This window comes from Oryctolagus cuniculus, chromosome 9, assembly GCF_964237555.1.
Source record: "Oryctolagus cuniculus chromosome 9, mOryCun1.1, whole genome shotgun sequence".
In the NCBI taxonomy this organism is placed as follows: Eukaryota; Metazoa; Chordata; class Mammalia; order Lagomorpha; family Leporidae; genus Oryctolagus; species Oryctolagus cuniculus.
This window is the reverse complement of record NC_091440.1, coordinates 16,566,478-16,585,279: the sequence shown is the minus strand read 5'-3', so window position 1 is coordinate 16,585,279 and position 18,802 is coordinate 16,566,478. Positions and strand designations below refer to the sequence as shown.

General features: G+C 38.5%; 1 protein-coding gene across 7 annotated transcripts in view; it reads right to left on the bottom strand.

Moving 5' to 3' along the window:
- The window catches only part of UGGT2 (UDP-glucose glycoprotein glucosyltransferase 2), a 249,271-nt gene that overhangs the window by 127,761 nt on the left and 102,708 nt on the right, over positions 1 to 18,802 (bottom strand). For all 7 annotated transcript variants that reach the window (XM_070048689.1, XM_070048688.1, XM_008260110.4 and 4 more), the window contains one exon: positions 18,328 to 18,478. In XM_070048689.1, the coding sequence (XP_069904790.1) occupies positions 18,328 to 18,478 (151 nt within the window). The remainder of the gene's footprint in view (positions 1 to 18,327; positions 18,479 to 18,802) is intronic.

Sequence of the window (18,802 nt, the reverse complement as noted above, 5' to 3'; positions counted from 1 at the left end):
TCTTTGAAAAGAAGGAGGTACCTTTCTCTGAAGGGAGGAGAGAACTTCCACTTTGACCATGGCCTTGTCTAACTATGATCAGAGTCAGTGAACTCAGGGAGCTTCCATAGCCTTGGCAGAGAAAAGCAGAGAAAAGACCCAAATCAATAAAATCAGAGATGGGCCGGCGCCACGGCTCACTAGGCTAATCCTCTGCCTAGCGGCGCCGGCACACCGGGTTCTAGTCCCGGTCGGGGCGCCGGATTCTGTCGCGGCTGCCCCTATTCCAGGCCAGCCCTCTGCTGTGGCCAGGGAGTGCAGTGGAGGATGGCCCAGGTGCTTGGGCCCTGCACCCCATGGGAGACCAGGAAAAGCACCTGGCTCCTGGCTCCTGCCATCGGATCAGCGCGGTGCGCCGGCCGCAGCGCACCGGCCGCGGCGGCCATTGGAGGGTGAACCAACAGCAAAGGAAGACCTTTCTCTTTGTCTCTCTCTCTCACTGTCCACTCTGCCTGTCAAAAAATAAAAAATAAAAATAAAATAAAATAAAATAAAATCAGAGATGAAAAAGGAAATGTAACAACAGACACCACAGAAATAAAAAGAATCATCAGAAATTACTACAAGGACTTGTATGCCAGCAAACAGGGAAACCTATCAGAAATGGATAGATTCCCGGAGGCAAGCAACCTACCTAAAATGAACCAGAAGACATAGAAAACCTAAACAGAAGCATAACTGAGACAGAAATTGAAACAGTAATAAAGGCCCTCCCAACAAAGAAAAGCCCAGGACCAGATGGATTCACTGCTGAATTCTACCAGACATTTGAAGAAGAACTAACTCCAATTCTTCTCAAACTATTCAGAACAATTGAAAAAGAGGGAGTCCTCCCAAATTCTTTCTATGAAGCCAGCATCACCTTAATTCCTAAGCCGGAAAAAGATGCAGCATTGAAAGAGAATTACAGACCAATATCCCTGACGAACATACATGCAAAAATCCTCAATAAAATTCTCGCCAATAGAATGCAACAACACATCAGAAAGATCATCCACCCAGACCAAGTGGGATTTATCCCTGGCATGCAGGGATGGTTCACTGTTTGCAGAACAATCAACGTGATACACCACATTAACAGACTGCAGAAGAAAAACCATATGATTATCTCAATAGACGCCGAGAAAGCATTTGATAAAATACAACACCCGTTCATGATGAAAACTCTACGCAAACTGGGTTTGGAAGGAACATTCCTCAATACAATCAAAGCAATCTATGAAAAACCCACAGCCAACATCCTATTGAATGGGGAAAAGTTGGAAGCATTTCCACTGAGATCTGGGACCAGACAGGGATGTCCACTCTCACCACTGCTATTCAATATAGTTCTGGAGGTTCTAGCCAGAGCTATTAGGCAAGAAAAAGAAATTAAAGGGATACAAATTGGGAAGGAAGAACTCAAACTATCCCTCTTTGCAGATGATATGATTCTTTATTTAGGGGACCCAAAGAACTCTACTAAGAGACTATTGGAACTGATAGAAGAGTTTGGCAAAGTAGCAGGGTATAAAATCAATGCACAAAAATCAACAGCCTTTGTATACACAGACAATGCCATGGCTGAGGAAGAACTTCTAAGATCAATCCCATTCACAATAGCTACAAAAACAATCAAATACCTTGGAATAAACTTAACCAAGGACGTTAAAGATCTCTATGATGAAAATTACAAAACCTTAAAGAAAGAAATAGAAGAGGATACCAAAAAATGGAAAAATCTTCCATGCTCATGGATTGGAAGAATCAATATCATCAAAATGTCCATTCTCCCAAATGCAATTTACAGATTCCCTGCAATACCAATCAAAATACTGAAGACATTATTCTCAGACCTGGAAAAAATGATGCTGAAATTCATATGGAGGCACAGGAGACCTCGAATAGCTAAAGCAATCTTGTACCACAAAAACGAAGCCGGAGGCATCACAATACCAGATTTCAGGACATACTACAGGGCAGTTGTAATCAAAACAGCATGGTACTGGTACAGAAACAGATGGATAGAACAATGGAACAGAATTGAAACACCAGAAATCAACCCAAACATCTACAGCCAACTTATATTTGATCAAGGATCTAAAACCAATCCTTGGAGTAAGGACAGTCTATTCAACAAATGGTGCTGGGAAAATTGGATTTCTATGTGCAGAAGCATGAAGACCCCTATCTTTCACCTTACACAAAAATTCACTCAACATGGATTAAAGACCTAAATCTATGACCTGACACCATCAAATTATTAGAGAGCATTGGAAAAACCCTGCAAGATATAGGTACCGGCAAAGATTTTCTAGAAATGACCCTGGAGGCGCAGGCAGTCAAAACCAAAATTAACTATTGGGATTGCATCAAATTGAGAAGTTTCTGTACTGCAAAAGAAACAGTCAGGAGAGTGAAGAGGCAACCAACAGAATGGGAAAAAATATTTGCAAACTACACAAGAGATGAAGGGTTGATAACCAGAATCTACAAAGAAATCAAGAAATTCCACAACATCAAAACAATCAACCCACTTAAGAGATGGGCCAAGGACCTCAACAGACATTTTTCAAATGAGGAAATTCAAATGGCCAACAGACACATGAAAAAATGTTCAAGATCACTAGCAATCAGGGAAATGCAAATCAAAACCACAATGAGGTTCCACCTCACCCCAGTTAGAATGGCTCACATTCAGAAATCTACCAACAATAGATGCTGGCGAGGATGTGGGGAAAAAGGGACACTAACCCACTGTTGGTGGGAATGCAAACTGGTCAAGCCACTATGGAAGTCAGTCTGGAGATTCCTCAGAAACCTGAAGATAACCCTACCATTCAACCCAGCCATCCCACTTCTTGGAATTTACCCAAAGGAAATGAAATTGGCAAACAAAAAAGCAGTCTGTACATTAATGTTTATAGCAGCTCGAATCACAATAGCTAAGACCTGGAACCAACCCAAATGCCCATCAACAGTAGACTGGATAAAGAAATTACGGGATATGTACTCTTTAGAATACTATACCGCAGTAAGAAACAACGAAACCCAGTCATTTGCAACTAAATGGAGGAATCTGGAAAACATTATGCTGAGTGAATAAGCTAGTCCCAAAGGGACAAATATCATATGTTCTCCCTGATCGGTGACAACTAACTGAGCACCAAAGGGGAATCCTGTTGAAGTGAAATGGACACTATGAGAAACAGTGACTTGATCAGCTCTTGTCCTGACTGTTAATGTACAATGTAATACTTTATCCATTTTAGTATTTTTTTTGTTTTTTTCTAGTACTATTGGTTGGACTCTGTAATTAACACACAATTATACTTAGGTGTTTAAATTTTAACTGAAAAGTGATTCCTGTTAAATGTAAGAGTGGAAATAAGAGAGAGAGGAGATGTACCATTTGGGACATGCTCAATCGGACTTCCCCAAATGGTGGAGTTAGAATCGTGCCAGGGGATTCCAATACAATCCCATCAAGGTGCATGTACCAATGCCATCTCACTAGTCCAAGTGATCAATTTCAGTTCACAATTGATCACACTGATAGGCCTAAAAGTCAAAGGGATCACACAAACAAGAGTAGTGTCTGCTAATACTAACTGACAGAATCAAAAAGGGAGAGAACGATCAAACATGGGAAGCGAGATACACAGCAGACTCATAGAATGGCAGATGTCCTAAATAGCATTCTGGCCTCAGAATCAGCCCTTAAGGCATTCGGATCTGGCTGAAGAGCCCATGAGAGTATTTTAGGCATGGAAAGCCAAGACACTCTAGAAAAAAAAAAAAAAAGACCTAAATCAAAGTTCTCCGCGAGTGAGATCCCAGTGGAAAGAACGGGACCATTGAAGAAGGAGGTACCATTCTCTGAAGGGAGGAGAGAACTTCCAGTTTGACTATGACCCTGTCTGAATAAGATCGAAGTCGCCGAACTCAAAAGGCTTCCATAGCCTTGGCAACTCATGACTTAGGGAGATTACTGACGCCATAAAGAAGAGTGTCAAATTGTTAAGTCAACAACAGGAGTCACTGTGTACTTACTCCTCATGTGGGATCTGTCCTTAATGTGTTGTGCAATGTGAAGTAATGCTATAACTAGTAATGAATCAGTATTTTACACTTTGTGTTTTTGTGTGGGTGCAAACTGATGAAATCTTTACTTAATATATACTAAATCGATCTTCTGTATATAAAGATAATTGAAAATGAATCTTGATGTGAATGGAATGAGAGAGGGAGCAGGAGATGGGAGGGGTGCGAGTGGGAGGGAAGTTATGGGGGGAAGCCATTGTAATACATAAACTGTACTTTAGAAATTTCTATTTACTAAATAGAAAAATAAAAAAGAAAAAATAATCTGTATTATTATTATTATTAATATTACTTTGGTTATATTTTCTGACATTTTCCAGCCCTGGCTGTTGCAGGCATTTGGGGAGTCAATCAGTGAATCTCTCCTTTTCCCTCTGTGTAACTCTGCATTTCAAATAAATAAATTAATCTTTAAGAAGTGTTGACTGCTACAGCAGTGTGAAAAGGAAGATGTTTTATGCAAAAGTTCAACACTAAAGCAGGCTGTGATAAAAAATAAATGACATTGTAAAGCAAACATAGTTTTGGATAAATCCAGAAAACCTTGAATCTGTTTCTAATTTATGGAAATTCATTTGGCCATGTATGTTCTTTAGTTTCCCTTATGAAAGATTTTGCACTTTGTTTCTTTGCCTATTTTTCAGATATTGGTAAGGGTAAATGATGGTGACAAGTGGGCGATGGAGGTTGGCAGAGGAAGGGTAAACCTGCATTGTAATCTGCCAACATTATTAAGACAATATAAGAACATATTAAAAGTAATGAACAATCAGGAAATTGTTTTAATACTTACATCCAAGTTAGACCTGAAATAAGGGTAGATGTTAACTAGAACTATCAACATAAATGCATGCTCTTGTAGAAAATGTGAATTTTTTCTTGCTCTGTCAAGAGCAAAGTTAGTTCTTCATTACTCTTTTCTACTTGAATATTTTGTATTAAAAAAATGAAGCATACATCTAATATTCAAACTTTGGTTTAGTACTAGTTTTCACCAAAAGAAAACAGGGCTTCTTGGGAAATTGTCATTTTCACATCTGGGGAGAAAGAAGTAAAGATTGCCTACAGCACACTTGGTCAACAGACAAGAGCATTCATTTGACAGAGATAAGTTTGAAGAGGGCAGCTTGGGGCCACACACTGATTCTTTTAGTATCTAAAAGGAAATATGTACCATAGTAAAATATAACTTTAGTGTTTTCAGTCTGTAAGTATGATTCTCAATGTTTTGGAGATAAGGTAATGCTACTAATGTGTAACAACTGTCTGTGCCTGGAAATAATGTGGTAGTTTCTAGATTCCATCAAATGAACTATAACTATCATGTAGTGCTAAAAACAGAAAAGCTTCTCCTAAACTATTCATATTTTAATGTCAATTAATCATAATGTCAGTAGATTTATATCTAGACTTTAATACAATGGTAAAGATTAGGTATAATACCTCTATGAAAGACTAAGAAATATTTTCATGATTAAAATCTGTACCATAATTATCTAGTTGTGATACAAATTCCTATTAACCAATATTTACTCAAAGTTAATAAGATTCATTAACACCTCTAGAAAATCACCTTTAATTGAATACATGTATTATTTTAGTACAAACAGGCTTAAATATCCTGCTGGAATAATGTATTTAGGAATTCTATAATAAATAAAGCAGGGAAATGTTTCTAAAAGTGGGACAGTAATATCCCTTTCACTTGTTAAGGCACATTGGAGGAGAAACTAACATGTATACTGATTACATATTTGGACTACCTCTATCACATCTGGAACACTGTCACAAAATGTGATTCAACATTTATACTATCTGTGAATCTACATTCACAGAACAAATTGATGCACATGTGTTCTGAAACTTGAAACAAATTTTGGTATGTGGAAATTTATCAGAAGGAAATAAGAAATGCATTAAACCATATTCCTGCATTATTTCCATAGTAAAAAATTAGGGGAAAAATTAAGTATCCAACAGACACAGCACTATGAAGTACACAGATCTACATCTGTAATGCTTCTATAAGCATTAGAAAGATGAGTTCTTAGAGCCTGTATATATTTGAGAAGAGGCAGGAAACAAAAATCTTACTAGCAAATGATACTGAGTGAAAAATATATACACAGAAAGAGGCTTAGAAGAAAATTAATGAAGCTGCTGCTAATAGCTATCTTGGAATGGTAGAATCCTGGGTGATTCTGTTTTTTTAACTTTCAAATAATTAGCTACTACTTCATAAATAATCACTCTTTTATTTAAATTTTACTATTGTTTTGTTTAAAACAAAAATAGATGACATCAAATCCTCTGGTTTCAATTAATTTCCCATTTAACTGACTAATTAAAGTATGATTTAAATGTATTTTTCATTATTTAATCCTCACAATTTAGTTATGAAATAATTAGCATCCTATTTTACTGAAAAGAGAATATTCAAAGAAGTTCAGTAACTAGCCAAAGGTCACATAACCTGAAAACAGCAACACTAAGATGCAGAATTAACTAAGTCTGTCTGACAACAGGGTAAGAGTCAATTAAGCTTTCCCTACCTCTCCTCAGCAGGTGAGCTGAGATTCTGATCTTAAGGAACATCATGAAATTTCCAAGATTAAGGGAACCTCAGAGACTGACAATATGGGAATGATCCTCCAAAGGTTACAAAAAAATAATGTGGGGGACTTCAATATTCTGATTATAAATTCAGTACAATTTTCACAATTTTATGACATTTCTCAAAGGAAAGACTATGCTCATTGAGTAATTTAATAAGATACCTTCAGTTCTATTTTGAATTTAACTGAAAGACTATGCATCTATCTACTCAAAAATCTAGGCTTTTGTTTGACTCTAAATTATCATTCTTCAGAGAGTCCTATGGCTACAGAGCAAAAAGGTAGATTATTCCTTTGTATGGGATTGTATTTCATGGCACTGTATTTGGCATTCTGCTAAAATAATGCAAAAACTAGGAGACAATAAGAGTGAAAGCCAGACTACAATTCATTGTAATGAACAATCAGGATATTATGTTCTAGAATAGGCTTGGAAACCCCATACTTAGACTCCAAAGTAATTTTCTTTTTCTGCTGAAATCCTAAATTTTTATCCTAAAAAAAGAAAGATTTTAATTTATTTAAGCCAGTCCCACAGAAATGCATACTGAGAGTTAGAATATTGTACACTTTCTCAAAGATCCCAAGCAAGTAATGAACTGTTACTTAGCCAACAGCTATCACCTTTTATCATCAGAATCAGTGTACAAGCTCTTGATGTATTGAGGAAGAACTTCTGATAGCCTGGTAATTAAGATAAAACCCAATTTTTTAACAGGAAAAAGAGTAAGGAGTCCTTCGATCTACTGCTTCCAAATTAGTAAAATCTGAATTAGTCAGATTCTGAATCAAAGATATTCATATCAGCTTTATTTGAAAATTTATGTATGTAACAAAAGATTTTTAAACAACCATACACTTTTTACTGACATCAAATATTAAAGTTAAATTTAAATAAACATGGAAATCAAAATTAGTGTATTTCACCAAGATTCTAAAGTTGTATTTTTCATCACACTGAGACAAAGATCAAGTTATTGTTAAAAGTCATATTTTCTAAATAATTCTCTCATAAAAACCATTATAATTATAGAGTACTATTTATAGATGTAAGAAATTAGAATGAAGAGTATATCAAAGAAAGTCTTGTCACATTGCATTATGATACTTTTTGAGGTGCTTCGTAGTCATTATAGTAAAAATTATATATTGTGAATTTTATTTTGGTCAATTTTTCATTTTATTACCACCAAGGAATAGTTATTATGTTAAATTTATGCGACAAGTTTCATTTCTAAAATGCAATTCACATTTTGCTGAAATAAGAAAGCATATGCTTAAGATAAAATATTGTTAAAATATAAAAATCATTATCACATGCATATTTGGAACCATATATTGTAATTCTAGTGCTCACATTACAGAGAAAATAATTTAGTGAATTTAAAACACATTGTCAAAGAATGGAGGAAAATCAAGGAACTAGAAAGTTAGGCAGTGCAAACTGCAGCCTTATTTGCTCACTTCTCAGGCAGTAACCTCAACCCCAATATTCAAGAGGGACTGGCACAATTAGGTAAAACAAAAAGATGAGAGAAAGAGATGTACATGTAAAATAATGGAATATTATTAAATTTAACCCTGCCAAATTACCTTATATAACTGATTTATCCTATGGGAGTTTTAGCTTCTCTGTATGTGAAAGAGTAATATTAAAAGCAACACTTTGAGAAATGCTTCAGGATGCAGATCTGGGCAAAGAGGTTTTTAATATGACCCCCAAAGCAAAGACAACAAAAGCAAAAGTTGACAAGTGGGATTATATCAAAACAAAAAACTCCTGAACTTCAAATGAGTAGTGATAACCTACAGAAAGAGAGGAAATATATGCAAACTATTCACTTGATAAGGGATTAACATCCAAATACGTAAGGAATTAAAACAACTCAACAGTAACAAAAACTAATCTGATTAAAATACAGGCAATATCATATCATCTTTGTCCTGAGTAGATGTTTTTTGGGCAGCTGACCTGCAGCCTGTAGGCCCACACTGTCTGCGGTGAAAGCCTAAACCAGTTGTGCAGCTTAGTCCCTTTGTCCAGCAACCAGAACGGTACATCACCAGTTGCCCATCTTAACAGATTCAAGAATAAGAGAAAAGATAGTACAGAAATGAGACAGTGCCATAAAGAAGTAAATATGGAGCTAAAGAAAGCTAAGGAGGGTGACCCGGTACTGAAAAGGAGAGATGTAAGCTCTTTTCTTGATGATGCAACTTCTCCACTGCAGGAAAACCACAACAACCAGGGCACTGTAAATTAATTTGCTGATGACACTGTCAAAGGCATAACTACCAACAATTTGGAAATCCAGTTCCAAGCTGTTCCAGGCATAAGCCAGGAGCCAGGAACTCCATCTTGGTCTCCCTCCAGGGACTGCAGGAATCCAGTACTTCAGCCATCTTCCGCTGCCTTACCAGGCACATTAGCAGGAAGCTGGATAAGAAGTGGAACAGCAGGGACTCAAACTGACATTCCATTATTGGATAGCACTACAAAGCCAGACTCCACACTCCCAGTTTTCTTGTCACAGGGCTGTCTCCTGGGAATTGAACTCTTGGAATGTCCAGGATACTGATAAGAGTGCTTTGCATGCTGATAGCCTTGAGTCATACTGCAGCAGTTTGGGCAGTCCATCTAGAGCTTATGTAAATAATGCATTTCCTCTGTGAGTCTGGAACTTGAATGAGAGAGGGCAAGTACAGAGCCATTGTTTGACCACATGAGGACCCCCCCCCCCCTTCACAATTCTGAAACTGAAAAGATTGAGAAGAACTTCCGTGGCAGGCAGCATTTTGCACACATTGTCACATCTTCTACAACTCCTTAGATGCTTGTACCTGCTTTCCTATGGCGTTCACCTTGCTGATCTGGCTTTGCATGCTTTTGCTCTAATAAACCATAACCATGAGTGTAACAATTTCTGGGTCTTAAGACTCTTAGGAGAGTTCCGGCAAGATGGCGGAGTAGGAAGGGAGCACACTTATAGTCTGGGGAGAGATAGTTTAATAAAAGTGGAGATACTGCAGGTTCAAGGAAGAGTAGGGGAGGAAACAGCAGAAGAAACTCTTCCAGAACGCGTGACTCACAGCGGACCTGCGTGGAGAGCGTGGGAGCCCACAGTTCGGGACACCAGCGGCAGACTCAACACACCAGCGCTGGAACGCGAGGTGAGCCGAACCTCAATAGCCCGAGACACCGGCAGGCAAGCGGAGAGAGGAGACTAGAGGGAACGACCCCCAGGGGGGGAAGTTCACAAGGCTAACTGGAAGAGAGAGAGAGAGAGAGAGAAAAAAAAAAGGGTGACTAGTACGGACACGGGTTTCTCTCTCTCCGCTCACCTCTCAAGGGCGAGCAAGACAAAGAGCAGGCGCCATCTTGGACATACGTCATAAGCACAGCGACCTCAGGTCTGCACCGGCCCTGAGCCTAGCAGAAAAACCTGACTCTGGGCGGGGCGAATTAACAGGAGATTAGGACCTAATAAATTTGTGGTGCTACTGAACTGAGACTGTGAAAAAAGAGACGGTGGGGGAGAGAACTCACGGAATTCACGTGAGCACTCTCCAGAGACGCTACAATTACGTAACTTTGGCAACCCAGTGGGAGGCTGAAGGAGAATTTGAGCCCACTCCGAGGGCCGAACAGATTCCCTGTGTGGTTCTTGGGAAAGAGCTTCCGATCTCTGGCTCCTGTGGGTATATCATTTGCCTGCTAACTACCTCCAACTTCGTTCAGCTGTGCGGAATTACTTCCCTTTTGAATCAAAAAAAAAGAAAGAGAGAGAGAGAGATTTACCACGCCTAACCTGGGAGTGTCACGTTAGGCACACCAAACAGAGCTCTCAGGCCACACCCATCTCAAGCCCTAAGGCTCCATCAAAAACAGATAGTCCACTTAATCTAGAGTCATAGTATAACAAGAAAAAGCACCACAGTGAAGAAACCAAATATCTCCAATATGCCAAATAACAAACGCAAAAACCAAGGTAATAAAAACAAGGAAGTCACCATGACGCCCTCAAATGAAAAAGACACCCCAATTCAAGATTATGAAGATGATGACATAGAAGAAATGCAAGAAGCAGATCTCAAAAAATTGATAAGAACATTAAGAAGTTCTCAAAAACAAATTCTGGAACTACAGAAATCCTTAATGGACAAGATAGAAAATCTCTCTCGTGAAAATGAAATATTAAGGAGGAATCAAAATGAAACGAAACAACTAGTACAACAGGAAACTGGGATAGTGACTGAAGTGAAGAATTCAATAGATCAAATGAAAAACACAATAGAGAGCCTCACAAACAGAATGGGTGAAGCAGAAGAGAGAATATCGGACTTAGAAGACAGAGAACAGGAAAGGACACAGTCAGACCAAAGAAAAGAAGAGGAAATTAGAAATCTAAAACATATTGTCGGGAATCTTCAGGATACTATTAAAAAACCCAACATTCGGGTTCTAGGAGTTCCTGAAGGCATGGAGAGGAAGAAAGGATTAGAAGGCCTTTTTAGTGAGATATTAGCAGAAAATTTCCCAGGTTTGGAGAAGGACAGAGACATCCTAGTACAGGAAGCTCACAGAACCCCTAATAAACACGACCAAAAGAGATCCTCACCACGACACGTTGTAATTAAACTCTCCACAGTGAAACATAAAGAAAAGATCCTAAAATGTGCAAGAGAGAAACGTCAGATTACTCTCAGAGGATCTCCAATCAGACTCACAGCAGACTTCTCATCAGAAACACTACAGGCTAGGAGGGAATGGCGAGATATAGCCCAGGTGCTAAGAGAGAAAAACTGCCAGCCCAGAATATTATATCCTGCAAAGCTATCATTTGTGAATGAAGGTGAAATAAAGACTTTTCATTGCAAACAGAAATTGAAAGAATTTGTTGCCACTCGTCCAGCCCTGCAAAAGATGCTTAAAGATGTGTCACACACAGAAACACAGAAACATGGTCATCAATATGAAAGAAGGTAAAGGAAGGAAACCAAGGAAGGAAACCTCACAGCAAAAGATCACAGGGAATTCAGAGCATATATTAGAACTTATCTTTGGCAAATGGCAGGGCAAAGTTACCACTTATCATTAGTCACTTTGAATGTGAATGGCCTGAACTGTCCAGTTAAAAGACACCGATTGGCTGATTGGGTTAAGGAACTAAACCCATCTATTTGCTGCTTACAAGAAACACATCTTTCCAGACGAGATCGGGCGCGTTCAGGGTGGTATGGCCATAGACAAGAAACACATCTTTCCAACAAAGATCCATACAGACTGAAAGTGAAAGGCTGGAAAAAGATATACCATGCCAACAGAAATGAAAAAAGAGCGGGCGTAGCCATCTTAATATCAGACAACATAAACTTTACCACAAAAACTGTTAAGAGAGACAAAGAGGGACACTATATCATGATTAAGGGATCAATTCAACAGGAAGATATAACAATTATCAATGTATATGCACCTAACTACAGGGCACCAGTTTATCTAAAAGATTTGTTAACGGACTTAAAGGGAGACTTAGACCCCAATACAGTAGTACTGGGGGACTTCAATACTCCACTCTCAGAAATAGACAGATCAATAGGACAGAAGATCAACAAGGATACAGTAGATTTAAACGACACTATAGCCCAAATGGATCTAACAGATATCTACAGAACTTTCAATCCTACAGCTAAAGATTTTACATTCTTCTCAGCAGTACATGGAACCTTCTCTAGGATTGACCACATACTAGGCCATAAAGCAAGTCTCAGCAAATTCAAAAGAATTAGAATCATAGCATGCAGCTTCTCAGACCATAAAGGAATGAAGTTGGAAATTAGCAACTCAGGAATCCCTAGAGCATACGCAAACACATGGAGATTGAACAACATGCTCCTGAATGAACAATGGGTCATAGAAGAAATCAAAAGAGAAATCAAAAACTTTCTGGAAGTAAATGAGGATAACAGCACAACATACCAAAACTTGTGGGATACAGCAAAAGCAGTGTTAAGAGGAAAGTTTATATCAATAGGTGCCTACATCAACAAATTGGAAAGACACCAAATAGATGAGCTTTCAATTCACCTTAAGGATCTAGAAAAACTGCAGCAAACCAGACCCAAATCTAGTAGGAGAAGAGAAATAATTAAAATCAGAGAAGAAATCAACAGGATTGAATCAAGAAAAACATGACAAAAAATCAGCCAAACGAGGAGCTGGTTTTTTGAAAAAATAAACAAAATTGACACCCCATTGGCCCAACTAACTAAAAAAAGAAGAGAAAAGACCCAAATCAATAAAATCAGAGATGAAAAAGGAAATGTAACAACAGACACCACAGAAATAAAAAGAATCATCAGAAATTACTACAAGGACTTGTATGCCAGCAAACAGGGAAACCTATCAGAAATGGATAGATTCCTGGACACATGCAACCTGCCTAAATTGAACCAGGAAGACATTAAAAACCTAAACAGACCCATAACTGAGACAGAAATTGAAACAGTAATAAAGGCCCTCCCAACAAAGAAAAGCCCAGGACCAGATGGATTCACTGCTGAATTCTACCAGACATTTAAAGAAGAACTAACTCCAATTCTTCTCAAACTATTCAGAACAATCGAAGAAGAGGGAGTCCTCCCAAATTCTTTCTATGAAACCAGCATCACCTTAATTCCTAAGCCGGAAAAAGATGCAGCACTGAAAGAGAATTACAGACCAATATCCCTGATGAACATAGATGCAAAAATCCTCAATAAAATTCTCGCCAATAGAATGCAACAACACATCAGAAAGATCATCCACCCAGACCAAGTGGGATTTATCCCTGGTATGCAGGGATGGTTTAATGTGCGCAAGACAATCAATGTGATACACCACATTAACAGACTGCAGAAGAAAAACCATACGATTATCTCAATAGATGCCGAGAAAGCATTTGATAAAATACAACACCCGTTCATGATGAAAACTCTAAGCAAACTGGGTTTGGAAGGAACATTCCTCAATACAATCAAAGCAATCTATGAAAAACCCACAGCCAACATCCTATTGAATGGGGAAAAGTTGGAAGCATTTCCACTGAGATCTGGGACCAGACAGGGATGTCCACTCTCACCACTGCTATTCAATATAGTTCTGGAGGTTCTAGCCAGAGCTATTAGGAAAGAAAAAGAAATTAAAGGGATACAAATTGGGAAGGAAGAACTCAAACTATCCCTATTTGCAGATGATATGATTCTGTATTTAGGGGACCCAAAGAACTCTACTAAGAGACTATTGGAACTCATAGAAGAGTTTGGCAAAGTAGCAGGGTATAAAATCAATGCACATAAATCAACAGCCTTTGTATACACAGACAATGCCATGGCTGAGGAAGAATTTCTAAGATCAACCCCATTCACAATAGCTACAAAAACAATCAAATACCTTGGAATAAACTTAACCAAAGACGTTAAAGATCTCTACGATGAAAATTACAAAACCTTAAAGAAAGAAATAGAAGAGGATACCAAAAAATGGAAAAATCTTCCATGCTCATGGATTGGAAGAATCAATATCATCAAAATGTCCATTCTCCCAAAAGCAATTTACAGATTCAATGCAATACCAATCAAGATACCGAAGACCTTCTTCTCAGATCTGGAAAAATTGGTGCTGAAATTTATATGGAGGCACAAGAGACCTCGAATAGCTAAAGCAATCTTGTACAATAAAAACAAAGCCGGAGGCATCACAATACCAGATTTCAGGACATACTACAGGGCAGTTGTAATCAAAACAGCATGGTACTGGTACAGAAACAGATGGATAGAACAATGGAACAGAATTGAAACACCAGAAATCAACCCAAACATCTACAGCCAACTTATATTTGATCAAGGATCTAAAACTAATTCCTGGAGCAAGGACAGTCTATTCAATAAATGGTGCTGGGAAAACTGGATTTCCATGTGCAGAATCATGAAGCAAGACCCCTACCTTACACCTTACACAAAAATCCACTCAACATGGATTAAAGACCTAAATCTACGACCTGACACCATCAAGTTACTAGAGAACATTGGAGAAACCCTTCAAGATATTGGCACAGGCAAAGAATTTCTGGAAAAGACCCGGGAGGCACAGGCAGTCAAAGCCAAAATCAACTATTGGGATTGCATCAAATTGAGAAGTTTCTGTACTGCAAAAGAAACAGTCAGGAGAGTGAAGAGACAACCGACAGAATGGGAAAAAATATTTGCAAACTATGCAACAGATAAAGAGTTAATAACCAGAATCTACAAAGAGATCAAGAAACTCCACAAAAACAAAACCAACAACCCAATTAAGAGATGGGCCAAGGACCTCAATAGACATTTTTCAAAAGAGGAAATCCAAATGGCCAACAGGCACATGAAAAAATGTTCAAGGTCATTAGCAATCAGGGAAATGCAAATCAAAACCACAATGAGGTTTCACCTCACCCCGGTTAGAATGGCTCACATGCAGAAATCTACCAACAACAGATGCTGGCGAGGATGTGGGGAAAAAGGGACACTAACCCACTGTTGGTGGGAATGCAAACTGGTCAAGCCACTATGGAGATTCCTCAGAAACCTGAATATAACCCTACCGTTCGACCCAGCCATCCCACTCCTTGGAATTTACCCAAAGGAAATGAAATTGGCAAACAAACAAGCTGTCTGCACATTAATGTTTATTGCAGCTCAATTCACAATAGCTAAGACCTGGAACCAACCCAAATGCCCATCAACAGTAGACTGGATAAAGAAATTATGGGATATGTACTCTTTAGAATACTATACCGCAGTAAGAAACAACGAAATCCAGTCATTTGCAACAAAATGGAGGAATCTGGAACACATCATGCTGAGTGAAATAAGCCAGTCCCAAAGGGACAAATACCATATGTTCTCCCTGATCGGTGACGACTGACTGAACACCAAGAGGAAAACCTGTTGGAGTGAGGTGGACACTATGGGAAACGGTGGCTTGATCAGCATAGCCCTGACTGTTAATGAACAACTTAATACATTATCCCTCTTAGTAGTTTTTTTATCTGTTCTACTTAATATGACTGGTTTAGTTCTGTAATTAATGCACAGTTATTCTTAAGTGTTAAAAATTAACTGAAATGTGATCCCTGTTGAACATGGGAGTGGGAATGGGAGAGGGAAGAGAGGTATAATTTGGGACATGCTCAGGCTGACTTGCCCCAAGTGGTGGAGTTGGAAGCATACCAGGGGATTCCAATTCAATCCCATCGAGGTGGCATGTACCAATGCCATCTCACTGTTCCTGCTGATCAATTTCAGTTCACAGTTGGTCATGGTGGAGGTACTGGGAGTCAAAGGGAGCACATAGACAAGTCTAGTACCTGCTAACGCTAACCGATGGAGTAAATAAAGGGGAAAGTGATCCAACATGGGAAGTGAGATACTCAGCAGACTCATAGAATGGCAGATGTCCTAAATAGCACTCTGGCCTCAGAATCAGCCCTAAAGGCATTCGGAGCTGGCTGAAAAGCTCATGAGAGTATTTCAGGCATGGAAAGCCAAGACACTCTGGCAAAAGATCTCTGTGAGTGAGATCCCAGTGGAAAGAACAGGTCTTCAAAGAAGGAGGTACCTTTCTCTGAAGGGAGGAGAGAACCTCCACTTTGACTATGACCTCGTCTAAACAAGATAAGAGTCGGAGAACTCAGAGGGCTTCCATAGCCTTGGAAACTCATGACTGGAGCATAGGGAGATTACTGATGCCATAGACAGGAGTGTCAATTGGTAAAGTCAACAACAGGAGTCACTGTGCACTTACTCCTCATGTAGGATCTCTATCCTTAATGTGCTGTACATTGAGATTTAATGCTATAACGAGTACTCAAACAATATATTTCACTTTGTGTTTCTATGGGGGTGCAAACTGTTGAAATCCTTACTTAATGCATACTAAACTGATCCTCTGTAAAAAAAAAAAAAAGAAAAAAAAGAAATTATCAATTCCCAACTTGACTCTCACTGGGATTAAACATGACAATAGGTCTGCTCTGATTTCATCATCATTTAAAAAAAATCATCTATTATTTTTCACTTTATGTTTCTGTGTGGGAGCAAACTGTTGAAATCCATACTTAATGTATACTCAGCTGATCTTCTGTATATTAAGATAATCGAAAATGAATCTTGATGTGAATGGAAGGGGAGAGGGAGTGGGAAAGGGGAGGGTTGTGGGTGGGAAGGACAGTATGGGGGGGAAGTCATTGTAATCCATAAGTCGTACTTTGGAAATTTATATTCATTAAATAAAAGTTTAAAAAAAATAAATAAAAAGAGAACTAAAAAAAAAAAAAAGACTCTTAGGAAATCACTGAACCTGGAAGTGGTCTTGGGGAATGCTCTGGTGTATGTATGTATCCATATGTGTGTGTATATCAATGTAGGAGTCGGAGTCCCTAGCTTGCTAAATGCCGGTCTCTCTTCTGCACTCTGGCTTGCTTGCTTGCCTGCTGTATAGGCCTCATCTTGGGCCATGAAGGGGGCAGGCCAGGTCCTTGAGAAGAAAGAAAGTAAGCTCCCCTGGAATTTATGACCTTCTGCTCCCCACCTGCTCCCCGGGAATTTATGGCCCAATGCTTCCTGCCAGTGCCTCCCCGTGCCATCCACTTTGTGTTGCTTTCCCCCCACATAACGTATACAGCCTATACGTTTAAATGAACCAATGAACATGTTAGGTTCCAATACTTTGCCATATAGAGAGTAAGAAGGTAACCTACGTAGGAGATGACCTGCACCCTTGTAAGTGTGAGGCTATAAAAACCTCTCTTATGGAAAGGAGAGGGCCTTTTGCCTGTGCACTGCTAAAGGGCTGTGTGCGGGTAGGAGGTCCCAGCCGGCAGGTAACAAATAAACCTCTGCTTTTGCATCCGCGACTGTGCCTTGTGCATTGACTGGGAAATTCGGACACTATACAACTAATCTGTATTGTTGGGGAAAATCAGGAAGGACTGTTTGAGCTGAACTTTGAAAAAAAGTAGGAGTTAATTGGATTAAAAAAAAGAAAGAAAGAAAACATGCTTTCCAAGCACAACCTATGGGAGAGTGGTGAAAAGAACTCATAGTCTGAGAAAGTAAAAAGCACAGACTAAACTGAAAACCACTTGTGTGCTTTTAAGCAAGTGAGGGTGATGTGATCAGATTTCAGAAAGATTCACTCAGGTTGCAATACAAAGACAAGAATGTTAGTAGGCTACTTTAAGACATCTAGGCAAGACTTTCATTATGTTAAGGTGGTATTCTACATTCCTCAGATTTTAACTATTAGGTATCTCATTGTTATTCTTACCCACAGTTATTCTGTTCTTGTTATTTTGTTTTCTGAAGGAAAGTAAGTAGGTGTTCTTGTAAGGAAATACAGAGAATAAGAGGAGGGGCAGAAGCCACAAGAAAGGAAGGAGAGGAGTTCATATACCTACTTTTTATTTTTACTGAGCACTTTCCCAAAATGGTTAAATGTATTCTAAAGCCTGCAAATACTTGGTTATGTGTTAAATATATTAAAGGTTCTAGAACAAGGAATAACATAAGTACTTACCACTATAGAAGAATGCCGAATGTCCAATATATAGGAGTATTCCCAAACATGGGAATTTAATTTTAAAAACTTGCTCATATTTTCCCCATGGATCCCAAGATTACGAAGGCCATTCATCATTTTTCCATCTAATTTCAGCATATCCAGAATACTTTTTTTTAAAAAAAAAAAGAAATTACATTTTATTTTGCTTTGCCTGATTAAAAATAGCTTTTAAGGTTTGATAGATTTCTAAAGCATTAGAAAGTTCCAGTGGTATTTTTATTAATAGCCAAAAAATACATTACTAAATTAAACTCATTAATAAATAAGACAAATATTTCTTCTAATTAGTCATACACTGTAAACTTAGATGTTTTGGGGGCATAAAGGGTAATACAATCTAACATTCATCTGAACAATAATCTCCAAAGTCTCTTCCAGTTCTGACATTTTGAGTTGCACACTTTGATGGTCTATTCTTATAGGCTGTTTT